Raw genomic sequence first — 19090 nt, forward strand, 5'->3', positions numbered from 1 at the left:
GGGACCACAACAAGTTGAGGGGTCACTCTTACATGTTTCTGAAGCAGGAACTAACCTCCTGGGTAAAATCATAGTTGTGAGATTGGGTTTAGGATTAGGAATAGAGGAAGGACAAATAAAGGTAATGATGGGCCTCCTAACAGAGGAGGAGGAAAGAAAAGTTAATCCCCTTGTGTGGGTTGGGAAGGCAACAGGGGAGGGCTAAAAATCACACCCTTACAGATTGAACTAAAACAACCATGAGAAGTAGTTTGCAGGAACAATATCGCATTGCTATTGAAGGGAGAAAAGATCTCCCACCAGCAATGGAGGGATTGATTAAAAATGGGCTATTAGAACCTACATATCACCATAAAATATTCCTTTGTGTCACTTATCTGGGAGGGAGAGTTTCTGTGTTTGTTCCCAGACATCTTCCAGCTGCAGGCATCTTCCCCCAGTCTGCTTTTAGCTTCCCTTAGTGTGCCTAAAGGGAAAGGAATGTGCTTATTAAGGCCCACTGTTTTTACTGGGGCCCATTGTATGAGTGTGAAGTTTGGTGATAATCCAGGAGTCTTCCCCTCTCCCTTTCTGTGCTTAAACTGTTTATCTGTGATTTACAACCTGAACTTTCAGGTTGCCCTTTGTTAGAGGAGAATGATTGCTTTGAACTGCATGAGTTTAGGAAGGAAGCTACCTCAAGGGTGTTAAGGGAAATTATGGAAGGTTTACAAATTAGATGGGATTATCATACTCCTTGGCATCCCCCTTCCTCTGGAAAGGCAGAAAGAATAAATCAAACTCTCAAAAAGTATATCACCAAACTAATCTTAGAAACTAAAATGTTTTGAACCAATGTCTCCCAGTAGCACTCCTTAGGATTAAGACAGCCCCAAGAAAAGACTTGGGATTGTCCGTCTATGAGTTATTATATGGACTCCCATATTTGGACAGGGCTATAGATCTTCCTACTATGGAAATCAAGGACCAATTTTTAAGAAATTATATACTGGCCATATCCTCCACCCTGTCATCCCTCGGTTAAAAGGACTTCTGACTCAAACTCTGCCTCTTAAATTTGTGGTTCGCCACTTCCAGCCTGGTGACTTGGTGCTGATTAACACTTGGAAAGAAGACAAGTTCCACCCAAACTGGGAAGGTCCCTATCGAGTGTTCCCAACCACAGAGACCGCTGTGCGAACAGCTGAATGGGGTGGACTAACTATACTACAGTCAAGGGACTGGTAAAATAGACCCCGGAAGGGAGGGGAAAAGACCAGTGCACAGGTCACCTGAGGAACCCTTAAAGTTAACTCTGAGAAAAATGTAAAAAGAAAACATGGGACCGGGTGCAGTGGCTCATGCCTGTAATCCCAGCACTTTGGGAGGCTGAGGCAGGCGGATCACGAGGTCAGGAGTTCGAGACCAGCCTGACCAACATGGTGAAACCCCATCTTTACTAAAAATACAAAAATTAGCCAGGTGTGGTGGTGCGCACCTGTAATCCCAGTTACTCAGGAGGCTGAGGCAGGAGACTCGCTTGAACCTGGGAGGCAGAGGTTGCAGTGAGCTGAGATCACGCCATTGAACTCCAGCCTGGGTGACAGAGTGGGACTCCATCTCAAACAAAAAACAAAAAAAAAATGGTTTTTCCCCCCCTGTGTTGGGAAAAAATCCCACAACATTTTCCACCCAGCATAACAGATACATCTCCTTTTTCTGCTAGTATCATAATGCAAGACATGACATTTTTGTTCCCTGGGTTTCTTTCCCTGTGTTGACAGCCCCTAACCCATATACCTGAGGTGCTACTTTTGGTTCTTGGTCTAGAACAGCTGGATTGTCAATGGTGATGAGTATAGGACTGCATTCTGAATTCTGGCAGTTATTTGACAAGGAGCCCTTGGCCCCTTGGACACATGTAATTTCTTCTTCATGTGGCTGGGATGGGCTGCTATACAAAGAACAGAAGGTCAAAATGGAAACTGGCAGGGGCCTACTCCCTACCCAATCAGGCCCGAAACCAAATACTTGCTGCGTTTAAGTCAGCACTCTTCTGGTGGTCTACTATTAGGAGTGTGAATTGGATTAACTACATCTATTATAATCAAGAGAGATTCATCAGTTATGCTTGGAATGCCCTCAAAGGGATGGTTAGCCAGTTTGATGCCACCAGCCCAGTGGCCTGGGAAACAGGCTTGCATTAAGACGTGATACTAGCAGAAAAAGGAGATGTATGTGTTATCCTGGGTGGAAAATGTTGTGGGATTGTGAACAAATCACCCTAGGGGGTCTTTCCCTGTGTTGACAGCCCCTAAGCCATATACCTGAGGTGCTACTTTTGGTTCTTGGTCTAGAACAGCTGGATTGTCAATGGTGATGAGTATAGGATTGCCTTCTAAAATCTGGCAGTTATTTGGCAGGGAGCCCTTGGCCCCTTGGACACATGTAGTTTATTCTTCATGTGGCTGGGATGGGCTGCTATACAAAGAACAGAAGGTCAAAATGGAAACTGTCAGGGGCCTATTCCCTACCCAATCAGGTTGGTGATTAATGTAACAAAGACGGTAGCATCCCAGACTATAAGATTTGATGCCTGCCAGGTTTTACCTTGTGGGAATTTAGAAAATCAGAGATGGCTCTCGCAGGCAGATAAATATCTTTGCCCTGAACCAGATACAAGTTATAGTAAGGTATTACCCTGCCCCAGCTGGGATAACATATGGTGGACTACCCAATTTCAGGGTTGGACAGTAAACATAGGGTAAGTAACTCTGAACTGGAGACCCTTGAAGAATAAACTACATGTGTCCAAGGGGCCAAGCGCTCCCTGCCAAATAACTGCCAGAATTTAGAATGCAATCCTATACTCATCACCATTGACAATCCAGTTGTTCTAGACCAATAACCACAAGTAGCATCTCAGGTATATGGATTAGGGGCTGCCAACACAGGGAAAGACCCCCTAGGGTGATTTGTTCTCAAACTAATCAAGGACTCAACCTCCCATTTGCCTGGGACTACTCCAAACCCAGACCCTAATAAACACTTTGCCAAATAATGACCCTAAAAGGGTAAAAATAATTGAGGTAAAGGATTTAAGGCAAACCTTAGAAATTGAGACAGCATACAGGGATGTGAATGCCTGGGTCAAAAGGGTCAAATTTTTAGTACGAACCCTCAACAAGAGTAACTGCTACGTGTGTGCTGCAGGACAACCTCAGGCACAGGTGGTTCTGTTTCCCCTAGGATAGAATACCGATCCTAAAGGAATGTGTTGCATGTTGGCTGTATACCAGGATAAGGATGCTTGGAGAAATGAGACCTATAAGACTCTGTCATTGCTCTTTCCCACATTACAGAGGTTGGATCCCAGAGCAATCCTCTCATTCTCTGTAGGGAATATGAAACACTCGTCTTGCCTCTCTAGGCAGGGGTCAGAGTTCAGTAAGCCCATGGGAGAACTCCCAACTTGTACCTACATCCTAAATGTCACTGGTTAGTCAAGCAATGGCAATTACTCAGCTCTCCATATACCCTAGGCTGGTGATATTGTGGGAAAAGGAACCTCCATAACCTGTTACCATCCAATTGGACCGGGACTTGTGCTTTAGTCCAACTGGCCATTCCATTCACCCTGGCATTCCACAAGATACCTGAAAATACACATGGCCACCGAATCCGGAGAGATTTGACAAATTCTTTTGATCCCAATATATATGTTGACTTGATAGGAGTCCCTAGGGTGTCGCCTAATAAATTTAAGGCCCGAAACCAAATAACTGCTAGGTTTGAGTCAGCACTCTTCTGGTGATCAACTATTAAGAGTGTGAATTGGATTAACTACATCTACTATAATCAACAGAGATTCACCAGTTATGCTTTGAATGCCCTCAAAGGGATGGTTAGCCAATTTGATGCCACCAGCCAAATGGCCTGGGAAACAGGCTTGCGTTAAGACATGATACTAGCAGAAAAAGGAGATGTATGTGTTATGCTGGGAGGAAAATGTTGTACTTTCATTCCTAACAATACTGCCCCAGATGGGACCATCACAAAAGCTTTTCAAGGGCCGATAACTCTAGCCAATGAACAGTCAGAGAATGCTGGAATTGATGACCCATTTACATGTTGGGTAGAAGGTTGGTTTGGAAAATGGAAAGGCATGATAGCGTCAATCCTTACATCTCTTGTAATTGTGGCAGGAGTCTTAACAGCAGTGGGATGTTGTGCCTCTAAGTCCATTCTTTGGGTTTGGATGGGTGACTGTGTTTCTCACAAGAAGCAATACTTTCCAACTCATTTCATGAGGCTAGCATAAGGTTCATACCAAATCTTGTGGAAGGTAATAAATGAAAATTATATGTTAATTTGATTTATGAATGTACATGCAAAAATCTTAAAGAAAATATTAACACATTTAATTCAACAATTTATAAAAACTATCATACATCATGAGCAATTTTGATTTATCCAGGAAGGCAATATTAGTTTAAATTTTTTAAAATTAATGTAATTAACACATAAGTGATGAGAGTTTAGTTATATAGGCAAATCTCAGTAAATGAAGGAAAAAGAACTTTATATGATTTAATATAAATTCAAGAAAAGATATTAGCAAAATAAAAATTTCTTAACCCAATATAGAGCATTTATATCCCAAAGAGACTTTTAAAAAGCTAACCAGCCTCATTCTTAAATGTATATGAAATAGCAAAGGGCCAACAAGAGCCAATTCCCAAAAAAAGAAAAACAAGGTGAGCATCTTTGCCCTACCAGTTATCAAGACTTACCACATAAAAATATATTGTAATCAAAGCAGTACATTACTGTGAAGGGAAAGACAAACTGACAAACTGAAGAGAAACAAAAGCAGATCTGCACTTACATGCAGTAGTGATATTTTACAGGATGGTCATTGCAGATTAACAGGATATGCTGCCAGGACAATTGTTTATGAAAGTAGAAAAAAAAAAGAAAGAACAAACTTGGACCTTGCCCAGCATCATCACTGATCATCCCTTCCCACATTTACTCTTCTTTCACACACAAGTGTCTATCTCTGTGAACAGCAATACCATCTACCCAGTTACCCAAGCTGTGAACCTGGAAGCCCCCTTGCCTCCTTTTATTGCCCCAACATCATATTCTATTAATCCTCAAATCTACCCCTCTTTTTACCAATCCTTTACTGCATTAACTCCTACGAAGGCTTCAGGAGTCAGTTCTACGACATTTTAAGAAAACTCAGGTTAGGTTCTCCTCCTATGTAGTCCCATCACACCTGTAACCTGTCATCATACTTGCACTATTGTAATTGCCAGTCTATATTTAGGTAAGTTTCTGAAGACCTTCTAAAAATTATTTGAGGAAGAGTATCTTGTGTGGTTCATAGTTTTATTTTCAGTGCATAATATGCCAGAATATATGGCAAACATTCAAAAATATTTGAAGAATACATCAATTAATCAATAAATGATTTTATGGATGAATAGATACAAACTGAATAAAAAAGTAACTGAATTCTACAACTGAAACATGTGAAATGTGTTTATGTTCATTATTAATATTATTATTTTTGCAATATTCTCCAAATATATTCCTTTTTTTGCCAAATAGATTTAGTTTAAGGCAGTATTATTTCAGGCTATTTGAAAACCACTTTTGTCACATTCCTTCTTCATGCTGATTAAAGATATTTAACATGTAAGCAAAAATATTCCAAGTTCTATTTTTCGAGAATGATGTTTCTCTGAGAGGGAATAAATCATTCATCTTGCAGCATAACACAGGTTGTTACAGAAATTTTAAAAATAATTATCTTTCCTCTTCAAATAAAACATTAATTAGAATTGTCTGGAACATCTTAGGTACCCCAATACATTTTTGTTGAATGAATGAGAGATTAAAGGTATAAACTGTGTTCAATATATTTTAAAATCTAGACATGACCCTTCTTCTATATTTATTATTATGTTTTTGTCATTTCTTTCTGAAGGAGTTTGATTGGCCGATACAAGGATTGCTTGTTCCGAGCAGTCCTCCCATGAAGAAACCCATCTGTAAGACAACGGAGCCATATGCCCCTGTGCGACTCAGAGTTTTGCGGAATGGAGACAAGAATAGAAACAGATCCCTTACTATCCTTGGTCCAGACATCTCACCTGGATGGAAAACACAGTAAGAACAACTTGTTCATACTTATTAAATACACTTTCTAGTTTCTACAGATTTTTGTGTTCTTCATTATGCACGTTTTTCTGCGGGAATTCTGTATTTATTTAGCAAAAGGGCTCTCATATTGATATTTGAAGATGAAAACAGAGACTAGGACTCATTTAGTTTCTTCATCAGGAATTTGATTTGAACTCTGCTGATACAGAAGTTAATGGATTAGAAATGAGTAGCTCTGATTTTTAAAAGTTCTATTTTTAAAAGTTCTATGATCAATGTATATTTGAATTAGCATTTTTGTTTGAATTTTATAAATGTGTCTTAAAATAATTGAACTCAACATCCTTCTTAAATATAATTTTGTAACTCCTTATTTAAGTTAAATTATACACGATTATGTTTAAATATTTATAATATTTAATGAACAAATATAGTTCTCAAAAGTATAACTTTATATAATTTATAGTCTTCCTTGGAATAACATTTTAAAAGTTTATCACCCTAGAAAAGCGTTTATTGACACTTTAGCTTACCTTATTATTGGAATAAAATTTTCCCAATAGCCAATATTTTCTCCAACATTGAAGAAAAATCACCCACTGTATTTTCATTTTATGACAAAAGGCATCATAGATCATTGAAGAGCTCTGATGTAAAGAATGAGTTAAACACATTGTTTCTCATATTATTAGCAGCGATATTACCTCTTGACCTTTCTTTTGAGATGTTTAGAATATTTGAGGCTGCTGATAATAGCTTAGTATTACTTTCTTCACATTGATTAAATATACTTCATACATCGCTGAACAATGAGTAACATTCAGATTGGCTGACCACTGAACTGCCTGTAAGGATGATAAAGTAAAAAATTAATCTTCAAAGTAAAGTCAAGCCTGAAATTGAATTCTTTGACGCATACATTTCATAATTAGCTCATTCTGCTAGATGTAAAATGTGAGGGTAATGTCCTTAAAGTAATGTATGACTCTTCAAAAATAACACCCAAAGTTAACACAAAATTTCTGTTTCTTCCTACATTCATTTTTTTTTCTTGTTTTGCATCTTTAATTGTGGCTCAAAGTTACATACAGATATTATCTTATCACATCAATGTTTTAAAATGCATGGTTCAGTCAGGTAATCCAAACAAATTTTAAGAGATTGAAACAGTAAATTTGGACAACTGTTCTAGCAGAGAATATGTGAAACGCGGTGCTGCCCATATGCTATGTTCATGGAACAGTGTGTCCCAGTTCATTAAGTATTCAGGTATTAGAGTCACTTAGTTCACCATGTGAATTAATTACTCCCAAATAATTAAAATACACTGGCATACACTTAACACTAAAACTCTGCTACATATAGTTTAATTTCTCTGCTGATTCACAAAGTGTTCCATAAGATCATCAATAGCATTCCCCCACACCGCCCCCTGACAACCCACACCAGAGCTGTATGTAAGTACTGGTTCACAGAAGGTTTAAATGGAAAGTCTTGGCTTACATTGCAGGATGGCTGCATTGTCCAGCTTCAGAGAGCTCTGCTCACATGGTTATCTGTATGAATGGCATCCTCGAATTATGCCAGGCAGAACCCTTGCTGTGCCTCAGTGTATTTAATAATACAAGTTACCTATCTTCCAGAAGAAATAACTTCTATTGACATATAAGGATATATTACTTTCATTAACTTGAAACTCATTTATAAGAAGAAGGAGTGTTGGGCTGTTTAGTGTCTTTACAAGCAAAATCATGCTAGAATGATGAAATATAGATGTACTTTAACCAAATCTTGCTCTAGTAACATGCTGTCCTTTAGCTATTTAGTAATTTACTGGAGATAGTTTTGAGGAGTTTTTGTTGTTGTTATTAGTTCTTTCATCTACAAAGCCTAAGGAAAATCATATAGTATTTGTTCATTAATTAGTCAGTTATTACTCTAGTGAGTGACAAGATCTTGTCAATTAGTGTTAATAATGACTGTCGAGTTCATATAAATTAAGACCTTCATAATTTTTCTTGTGTCACAGGCAAATTTCATCTCTCAGAAATGTAAGTTAAACAAGAAAAATGTTATAAGTGATATTTAAGGAATTTTAAGAAGAAAGGCCCAAGATGAGGCTCTGAAGTAAATTTTATATTTTAGATTATTACAATATATGTATTACTTATTAGTAAGTTATGATCTCTGAACTCACTTGAGCTCCCTAATAGAGCTTGTAAGGCCTTTTATGATCTATCCCTGCATATTTCTCTAGCTCTGTTTCCTATCAACACTCCCCCTATTCCCACTCTCAAACCACCTGCCACCACTTTCCAACACTTCCTATGTACTTGAATAATAAAAGTCTTTTGAGAATGAGTTTAGATTTCCTTTCCAAATATTGACCCTGAATGAGATGCTCTCTCCTCTCGAGTTAGTTGTGGCTGCTATGTACTCCAGTCCTGGGCCTTCCACCAGTACGGCACCTACAATTCTGTTTCATGATTATCTGCTTATGTTTCATCCATGAGACAGAGAACAGGGATGCTTCATTCATAGCAGATGTACAATCTGCTATGTTACAATCATAGATCATTGTGTTCTGACTAATCAAGTTTTAAGGTATTAGAGAGTCACTTTGTTAACCACATGATTAAGGGCCCACATAGGCCTTAAATTAGTGACCACTGAATGAATGAATGGTTAGCTATATTTGATCACCATTTACAGTGAATGAATGATTATGAAGTATTTGATAACTATTTCATTTAATAAAATATACAGATTCTAAAAATGCACAAAATAGTTTTCTAACTTAAAACTATGAGCAGATATATATTCAAATTAAGCATCTTTTTCTATGATTATCATTGTTTATTTTTCAGTTTAAAAATTTTAAATTTGGGGTTAATAGTAAGACAATATACTAGTAAAAAATTACAGGTAAAATGAATGTAATCTCTGAATTTTCTTCAAAGTTGAAAAATTTATATTTCATAGTGTTCAGCATTATTAGAAGAGAAATAAAATAGTGAAAATGTATTGTCTTATAAAATTACTCATAGTATGAATATTTATGTAATAACGTCATGTTATTTAATATTTAATATGAAGTTAAATATTTCATTGTGATAGTTTTTGAAACTGTATATTTTAAAGAAAAAGATTACTTTAGGGCAAGTCATGATAAATTAAGACCTTATAATTTTTCATATATTAAAGTATGTCGAGATAATTGACAGTGTATTCTGACATATCAATCAAATCTTGGATCATTTGTTTCAGAAGTGTTCACACTGAAAAGAAAGAGAAAATCTGTGTCACTAAATATTCTGAAACAGAAATGGACCAGATAGAATTTCATCAATTTTTGGAAAGGTAAACACTTAATATTCTAAATGCAAATGCGTTTTCCATTTAAATACCTGAATGATTATTTATAACAGATAACATACTATATATATGACAAATACATATATATAGTATATACTATATATGGTATATATAGTTAAACATATACTCTATATATAGTTAAGTATATGCTATATATATACTTAAATATATATAGTATATTATATTTGGTTTATATTTGCTTGCATTAAGGATGGAGTAGTGAAATTTTTCTATTTCACCTATTATAAACCAATTTAAATATATATAAATTTGGTTTATAATAGGTTAAATATTTTACATATATATATATACACGTGTGTGTGTGTGTGTGTGTGTGTGTGTGTGTGTGTGTATATATACCTACCTAAGAAAATCAGTTGTTAACATAATGATTCTGGAGTTTCTAATCTGTGGAATATATAAAGCATGTGAGCCTATGATACCAATGGTAATTAATACAATTTTTTTCCCCTAAATGTCAAGGTCTAGCAAATTCCCCTAGCTTTCCGAATCACCAATTCTGTAAATATAAATTAATCTCATTTAAAAAATATATTTCACAATTTACAGCACCTTTCTTTGGTTTATATTTGGTTGAATTAAGAGTGGGGTAAATTTTTGTATTTTACCTGTTATAAACCGATTTTTAAAATATGACTGTCTTAGTCTGTTTTGTGTTACTGTAAAGAAATACCTGAGACTGGTTAATTTATAAAGAAAAAAGGTTTATGTGGTTCATGATTCTGATGGCTAGAAAGTTCAAGATTGGGCGTCTGCATCTGGTGAGGGCTTCAGGCAGCTTCCACTCATGGCAGAAGGTGAAGAGGAGCTGGCAAATGCAGAGACTACATAGAGGAGAAGAAGTAAGAGAGAGACGGAAGGTGCCAGCATCTTTTTAACAGTCAGCTCTCAAATAACTAATAGAGTGAGAACTCACTAATTTCTGGGGGTGGGGGGGCATTAATCTATTTATGAGGGATCTTCTATCATGACTCAAACACCTCTCATTAGGCCTCATCTCCATCATTGGAGATCAAATTTCAACATGAGGTTTGCAGAGGACAAACATCTAAACCATAACACTAACATATATCATGTTTATGAAATATGTTGTAATTTTTCTTTAATCAGTATTTTCTTACCAAATCAAGAATTAGGTCACTGCTGAAAGGTTGGAGCACTTGGTATGAACTTTTTCGCAAAATATGCCTTGTCGAATATAAGGGGATAGTTTTATTGAGTTTAAGGAAAATTATGCTATCTTTAGTTATTTAATAATTCACTCTGGACAATTTTGAGGTTCTCTTTGTCATTGATTTTTCCATCTACAAAACTGAAGTATGATCTAATGGTATAATAAGTCCCATTTTAAAATAATAGATACAGGACTTTTGTTGTTGGTGGTGGTACCTTCTACTTTCTGTAAAGTTGCTGGCAACATAGAATATTGGAAAGACCACTGGATTAGGAGGCAGTGGAACTTATTTTAACCCCAGCATTGCCACTAATTAGCTGAAAGTCTTCAGCAAAGCCCTGTCCTTCTCCAAGGCTTGTTTTCCTCAACTGTTAAATCAACAGTTATCTGTTGTATTTATATTATGTACATCAACCAATGTTGGATGTTCTGCTGGAGGTTTTTGGTGTCTTTTCTCTTCTCTTCTCTTCTCTTCTCTTCTCTTCTGTTCTCTTCTCTTCTCTTCTCTTCCTCTCTCTCTCTCTCTCTCTCTCTCTCTCTCTCTCTCAAACAAGGCATTGCTTGCTCTTAAGGAACTCCCAACTAACTTTTGGGGAAGAAAATTTGCTTAGTGAAACAATCAGAAAGCCACATGCAGCAGTCTTTATAACCATACAGAATTGAAAATGATCAAGCGATCATTTATATGCTGATATATATCCTGGTTTACATATAACCAGGAAAGAGAGAGAACATTGTAAGGGACAGCTGTCAGAGAAGGCCACGTGGAGAAGAAAGAAAATGAGACAAAAATCCAAAGCAAGACGATAAAGAAAAGGAGAAAGCACATGACCATAGCTTCACGAAGGTTTTGTTACCGTTTCGAAGGAACTGATTAGCATAAGAGCTCCACTGCTGCAGAGCTGTAGCTGACTGTGGATCTGGGAGGCATAGCTCCTTTCTTTAAAACTAGGGATCTTGCTATGTTGCCCAGGCTGATCTTGAACTCCTGGCCTCAAGTGGTCCTCCTACCTTGGCCTCCCCAAGTGCTGGGATTACAGGTATGGAACACCATACCCAACCTGCTTTATTTACTTCTAAGCTAGCCTTAGAGAAGTGGGGGGCCTGATTATCTGTTTAATTGCTTTATCCCATTGAGGAAATAAAATTTAGAAACATTATAAAGCTACGTCTTGCTGATGAGCATAAAGTCAACTGAAGTTCATTTACTGTAAACAGTACATTCTAACACAAAATATATTTAGGAAGAATCTTCTACTTCTTCCATAGGCAGGATATCCTCACAGTATTGTTTAGGAAATGCTCCATCAGTCTCCTGTAGCTCTACTTTTTCCTCACAATTCCGTCTATTTACATCTGTCCTAAAGCTTGCTGTCTAGGGTCCAGCCTCTCCCACCTCCAGCCCATTTTCCACCTTTCTGACAGTTATTTCTGAAAAGCAGACCTGATAACACCACATAATTGCTGTAATGCCTTCAATGGCTTTCTGCTGCTTATGGGCTAGAATGCAGGTTCCTCAGTCTGGAATCCTAAGTACTTTCAGTTGGTTTCTGCTTTATTTTTCAGTTTCATCTGGTCCATACCTTCCTCATGTCCATACACTCAGCTCCAGTCTAGCGCTTTTTGATGAAATCCTGTTTATCGTTTAAAACCCAACCCAAATATCACTCCCTTAGATAAGGGTTCTCTGGAAAAATTAATTGTTTTCCCCTCTGTTCTCACAGCACACTGGCCAGGTGCCGATGGCAGCACCTGTGACTTCATATTACACTTCAGTGGCTTACCTTTCTCTTCCCTGACCAGATTCAGAGCTCCTCAGGGAACTACAAAACTGTCATTCATCTCAAAATCCACAAGGCTTGTCCAGTGCTTGTTTGGGAGGGCAGGGGGTTGTGGGAGTGGGAAATCAGTGTTCAATGTTTAACCAGGCTAAAAACGTCTATTTCAAAGGTAGTTAAAGGGCTATAGTCATCACTTCTGGTGGAGGGAGCTGAGGAACTTGGTGACAAATTGGACTTTGACAACCTTGGAGAAAGAGCAAAACTACATCAGAAAAAAGCCAAGGAAGATTTTTTTTTTAGGTAGGAGAAAGAACACAGGCACAGAAATAGAAAAGTGTGGGGCATACCGAGGAACGAAAAGTCAATAGCAGTGTGTCTAGCTATTTATTGGTCATGTCTGGGACTGTGCTAAGAGCCCTTTTCAAAATCAACCTTTCATCTTCACAGAAACCCTGGAAGGTAAGATATCTAGCCTTAGACAGGTTAAATAATTTGTCCAAGTGCCACATTTTGGAGAGGAAAATGAGACGCAAATGGGTCTGACGGGCCCCAGAGTCCAGCTTATGACTAACAGTCCTGCGGAGAGAGTTGTCATTACGGATTCAGGGCCCTGATTTCTTTTATTTTCTCCCTTTGCTGCTGGAAGCTTTCTGTATGCAAGGTCAATTTTTGTGTCTTTTATTACAGGTGCACTGAGATTTTAAATTTACCTTCTGCAGCTCGGAGATTGTACAATGAAAAGGGGAAGGAAATATTTGCCTTAAAAGACCTGCAAAGAGATGAACTGGTAAAGACATGGATTTGAACCTGGCAATATTAATTTATGAATACCCCATCCAAGAAAGAATGCCCTTAAATATAAAAAGCTTTCCATTTTAATCCTTATTTTCTCTCAGAATTATCCTAACTGAGCAAGCATCAGAAAATAATACTAAGAGCTAACATTATTCTGGCATGGTTTTCAGAGTGGTATATAAATTAAACTTTTTTTTTTTTTTTTTTTTTTTTTTTTTTTTTTGAGACGGGGTTTCACTCTGTTACCCAGGTTGGAGTGCAGTGGCGCAGTCTTGGTTCTCTGCAACCTCCGCCTCCCATGCTCAAGCAATTCTCCCACCTAAGCCTCCAGAGTAGCTGGGATTATAGGCATGTCCCACTATGCCTGGCTAATTTTTTGTATTTTTGGTAGAGATGGATTTCAACATGTTGCTCAGGCTGGTCTCAAACTCCTTAGCTCAGGTGATCCACCTGCCTCAGCCTCCCAAAGTGGTGGGATTACAGGTGTGGGACACCGCGCCCGGCCGAATTAATCTACTTAATATTCATCATGATCTTAGACTCTAGAAATTAAGGAAGAAACTGGAGAAGGCCAAATTGTTAATCATTTGTAATTTCTGTCTCCTGCTCTGAAGGAGGTAAATTCTCTGCTCTTTTTGAGAGCTTCAAAATGTAGTTGTTTAATGGTTTCTTACTAAATGGTGATTTCACTTTTTCGGGACAAAATTATGTCTACTTTTTTCACACACTCTATTTGGGTGACTGGAGAAGGCTGAAAAGCAGAAGGACTTTAGCAGCCCAGCTTTTCCCCTCATTTATAGAATTTGAGGCATCCCGTTTGAAAAATTAGAAAAAAAAGATACCTTCCTTGATTGATGCCTACAATTCTTTGAACAGAGAACAAAGCTTGTACCATTTCGTCAGAACTCAACTCAGGCCCTGAACCTAAATAGTCCTGGAGAGAGTCTTAAACAGAAGTATCAATGGCCAATATCAGAGGCAGAATGGCAGGGTGGAGAGTCTGTTGTTCTCAGAGACTGCTAGATCTCATTTTGAATCCTGATGCCGTCTCTCCAAGCGTTTTGTGTGTTTGTTTTTAGTGTTTTTGTTTGTTCTGCTATGCTATTCACTGTGGGTTTTTGTTTTTGTTTTGAGACAGAGTCTCACTCTGTCACCCAGGCTGGAGTGCAGTGGTGCGATCTCGGCTCACTGCAAGCTCCGCCTCCCGGGTTCACACCATTCTCCTGCCTCAGCCTCCCAAGTAGCTGGGACTACAGGCGCCCTCCAGCAAGATCGGCTACTTTTTTGTCTTTTTAGTAGAGACGGAGTTTCACTGTGTTAGCCAGGATGGTCTCGATCTCCTGACCTCGTGATTTGCCAGCCTTGGCCTCCCAAAGTGCTGGGATTACAGGCGTGAGCCACTGCACCCGGCCCACTGTGGGTTTTTTAAAGAATGAATTTAAGGTAGATTACATTAAATCATACAATACAAAAAATTAATTTAATGGTAAGTATAGATGAGGCCACCATGGCAAAGCAGGTATGAGTGGAAGGAGGATAAGATGGAGCCAGGAGTGATTGTATATTTGCTAGAAATTAATCTGTCACTGCTCTGAAGAGTAACATGAAAATGAAAACATAAACAGTTAGTTACATCATTAAATATGTCCAAAAGAGAAAAAAGAATCTGTTGTTCAAAAGAAGAAATTTTTGGCTGGGCACGGTGGCTCACACCTGTAATCCCAGCATTTTGGGAGGCCGAGGCAGGTGGATCACCTGAGCTCAGGAGTTGAAGACCACCCTGAGCAACATGGCGAAACCCTCCCTCTACTAGAATACAAAAAATTAGCTGGGCGTAGTGGCAGGTGCCTGTAGTTCCAGCTACTCAGGAGGCTGAGGCATGAGAATCACTTGAGCCCTGGAGGCAGAGGTTGCAGTGAGCCGAGATCATGCCAGTGCACTCCAGCTTGGGCTACAGAGTAAGAGTCCATCTCAAATAATAATATTAGTAATAGTAATATATATTTACTATTATTAGTATTATTATTTGAAGTTTTCCCTGGGTCTTCGACATAGAATGTTGAATGTTTGCAATAATGACTTTGCAATGACCAGAAAAGTCAGCACTGAGGTTCTCTTTCTTCTTACTGAGCCTTTTTCAATATATCACTTTCTTTTCTCATCTGTAAAGAAATATTTATCCATTTAAGGACATTTAAAAATACATAAAAGCAAAAAAAGGAGGAGAAGAGGAAAAGTATCATCCATAATCTTGTCACCTGGAAATATCCACACTGACATTTTGGTGTTTGTACTACAAATTCATTTATACCAGGGGTCATTAAACATTTTCTGTAAAGAATGATATAGTAGACATTGTAGGTTTTGTGGGCCATATGGTGCCTGCTGTATATCAGCTCTGCTCTGATGCATGAAAGCAGCCATAGACAACATGTAAATGAATGGGCATAGCTGTGTTCTAATAAAACTGTACTCACAAAAAAAGACAGGGGACCAGATTTGGGTTTTAGGGATAGTTTCCCAATCTCTAATTTTGCCAATCTCTAATTTATTCCTTCTTTCCTTCTTTCCTACCTTCCTCCCTCTCTCCCTGCATCCCTCCCTTGCTCCCTTCTTTCCTCCCTTCCTTTCTACCTCCTTCCCTCCCTCACTCCCTTCCTCTTTTCTTCCTTTCTTCCCTCTTCTTCTTAAACAATTATTTTTTTAAACTTTTGTTTTGAAATAATTATAGATTCACAGGATGTTGCAAAAATAATATGGTACAATACAAAGACAGTTTTTTCACTTAATACAAAACTCTTGAAATTCATTAAAGCTGTTGCCTTTATCAGCAGTTTGATTTTTTTTGAAAGTACTGAGTGGTATTCCATGGCACCACAGTTTTCTTTAATCATTCACCTATTATATTAATAGTACATTTTGATTTTTTTGATTGTCTCCAGTTTAGATTATTACAGATAATGCTGCTGTGACAATTATATACAGGATAAGAGATGCTTTGTTTGATAGGTATATGTTTCATGTGGAGAACACTGGATCAATCCTGACCTGTCCATTGCTCAACAAAAGAAACAAATCTTCCTGAGGAACCTAGCATCAGACATTTCTAAAATTGAAATCTTCTGTAGCATACATAAAATAGAAGGTAAGCATTGGAATTATTTACCTTAATATATGCAGCCAAAATGAAAGGCTTGATGATACTGTTTTTAAAAAAGTCAAAGTTTGTTTAAACAGGTAATATTTCACCTCTGCATCTTGCTGTTTAACTCTTTAAAGTCATTTATATGTTTGACAGGATTGAGTATTTTAGTTCACACTACAGTTTGAATGTGCAAAGAAAACATAATCTTTTTATTTTGTCGTTAACAGATCTGACCTTCTTTGTGAGCCTCATGCATTCTCCAGTCATGTTTACATTTTGTTCCATCCATTAATTTAATTAGTCCCTTTAGGGAGAGCTTTCAGATTTCTCTATCTCCAGACTCTCATGTTAAGTTCCTCTCTAAGATAGAAAGAAAGCACTTGGGATGCAGATCTTCTTGCTTCCTGGGCTCTGCTGGCTGAAGTCTATGACTGGAGTGACTTGTGGTTCCTTCTTTTGGTTCAGACGATACTCTGGGTGGGTGTGCTTCCTCCCTGACTCAGCCTTCTCTCTGCTTCCTGTGGCCCTCTGGAGCCTGGCTATGACTGAGTGGTCATCTCTGCAGTTCTTGCTACAGAGCCACCTCACCCCTGCTTGGCACACACTTTTGGAAAGTTCCCCAAAAAGATTCTCAGCAACTCCTGGGTCTTAGCTGCACCTCCCAGAAACCAGATCCCAGTTCACGTGGCTGGCTGTGCTTCAGACTGGAGTAGCAAGGGTAGCTAGAAAGGGGACGTCATCATGGTGTCCTCAACAATGGCTGGTGTCCTAAACAATGGACAGTGTCCTCACTGTTTCCCCAGTTTAACTAAGATACCCAAAGTGAAGCCTGTAGAGAGAATCAGGATACACTGTGCTAGTTTTCTGGCTTTCTCTGTCTTGTTCCCCAAATCCCCTCTGACTCAGGAGTGGTGGTTTTTCTCCAGGTCAATCCTGAAGTTAAACCCTTGATACACTAAGTGGGAACTACAGGCTTTTGGAGAAACCATAGATCATGACTGTATCATCCTAACTTCCATGGTCGACGGCAATGTGCTGTTTGAATGTCAAAAACTATCTTTGGACTTTTGCTTTTATTTTATTCAAGTTCTGATTTCCTCATGATCCTCCTCCTTCCCTTAAGTTTTCTCCAGGAACCAGGACAAAAGTCCATATAGAGAAAAGAAAAAGAGACAAAAAACATTAGTATAATTTAAAACATTGCCCTGTGATATATATTGAACACTGTATAGTAAAACTTTGCATGTGTCGTTCAAGGCTTTCACTGGGACTGGGATTGGGACGTCCACTGATGAGTTTTGGATCCCAGAGAATGATCTAGAAACATATATCTAAATAATGTAGCCCATTTGAATAATTACAATATAGAATAACTGATCTTTGGAAAGACCTATTTTTAGTATTTTTGACTAAGGATATCTTGAGAGTAAAGAATCTACAAAAATTAATATTAAATTCAACTGAGTTTAATAAATAACCTATGAATAGACCAAATAGATGGATTTTTTTTTTTTTGCATTTGTATTTTAGTGTGTGTTTCTAAATTCCTGATGCTCTGCAATTGTAACTAATATGTCCTTGCAATTTGTGAATTTCTGCTCAGCTCTTGTTTTAGAAGTCCAAAGTGACATTGTATCTGGAAGCAAGCTTGCTGTGCATAAACCTGTAGCAATTTTTGGAGAAGAGAAGCAAGTTACAGAACCAGAAGAAAAGCAAATGCAAAAAGATGCTCTAACAACGGAAAATGCTTCCAGTGAAATTCTGTAAGTAATCAATGTAGCCCGAAAAGCTACCTGTCTGCTGTTTGAACTCAGCTCATTAGCCCGATAACAGCACAGAGCCCATGCAGGGAGCTCATGCCAAGTTTGTGAAACTAATGGCAGGTGAAGAGCTAGTATTTAATTAGTTCTCCAGCAAAATGATACAACTACAGCTTCAATGTTCAACCATCACAATGGTCTATTTTCAGTAATATTGTTATAATGTTATTATTTTTAAAAGGCTAGAATTTTAGGATAGAAAACATTTATTTGAGGAATTCATCAAGTTTTGTTTCCATAAATATTGACTTCAGGATAAATTAAGCTTCTTCCCTAAGTTCAAGCTAGACACATGTTAATATACAGTTATCATTCTGGATCATTGAAATAGCTTTCTGATTGCTCTCTGTTGCCATAATATCTTCCTTCCAATTTCCCTCTAAGTTAAACTGTAGACGATTAACTTTCTAATGCACAATCCTTTTCACATAGTTTTTTTAAGGGCTACCTATTGCAGACAGAAAAAACTTATTCATCTGGAATCCCAAGACCTTCTGACCTTGGTTCATGCCTGTCATTGACCCTCATTTGCATTCCCATGCCCACTGTCTTTTTCTGACACATGAATTCCAACCTCCAGCTCAGCAACAACAAGCTGTTGCCTGCATATTGCACATTCTATTTATGTTCTGTTGCAGACCTCTGAGCCACATACGAATTTCTCTCCACTGCAGTACCTTTACTTGCCCCGTACTTATCTGTAGAATGACTCTTTAGCATTGAAGTCAATTACAGCAATGACTGTACGTGGCAATGTACTTGTCAGTCCCTCTCTCCCTTGCCTACCCCTCCCTCTACCAGCCTGGGAACTGTTGAGGGCAAAGAC

The 19090-nt window shown here is 38.0% G+C and overlaps 1 protein-coding gene across 1 annotated transcript in view; it reads left to right on the forward strand.

Annotated features, from left to right (window-relative positions):
- The first annotated feature begins 5983 nt into the window (after positions 1-5983).
- LOC696721 (doublecortin domain-containing protein 1) overlaps positions 5984-19090 on the forward strand; it is a 70518-nt gene continuing 57411 nt past the window's right edge. Inside the window, exons 1-4 of the mRNA XM_077963127.1 lie at positions 5984-6159; positions 13192-13291; positions 16309-16444; positions 18048-18207. Coding sequence (XP_077819253.1) covers positions 6026-6159; positions 13192-13291; positions 16309-16444; positions 18048-18207 — 530 coding nt within the window. The 5' untranslated portion in view covers positions 5984-6025. The remainder of the gene's footprint in view (positions 6160-13191; positions 13292-16308; positions 16445-18047; positions 18208-19090) is intronic.

The sequence above is a fragment of the Macaca mulatta genome, chromosome 14 (assembly GCF_049350105.2).
Source record: "Macaca mulatta isolate MMU2019108-1 chromosome 14, T2T-MMU8v2.0, whole genome shotgun sequence".
In the NCBI taxonomy this organism is placed as follows: domain Eukaryota; kingdom Metazoa; phylum Chordata; class Mammalia; order Primates; family Cercopithecidae; genus Macaca; species Macaca mulatta.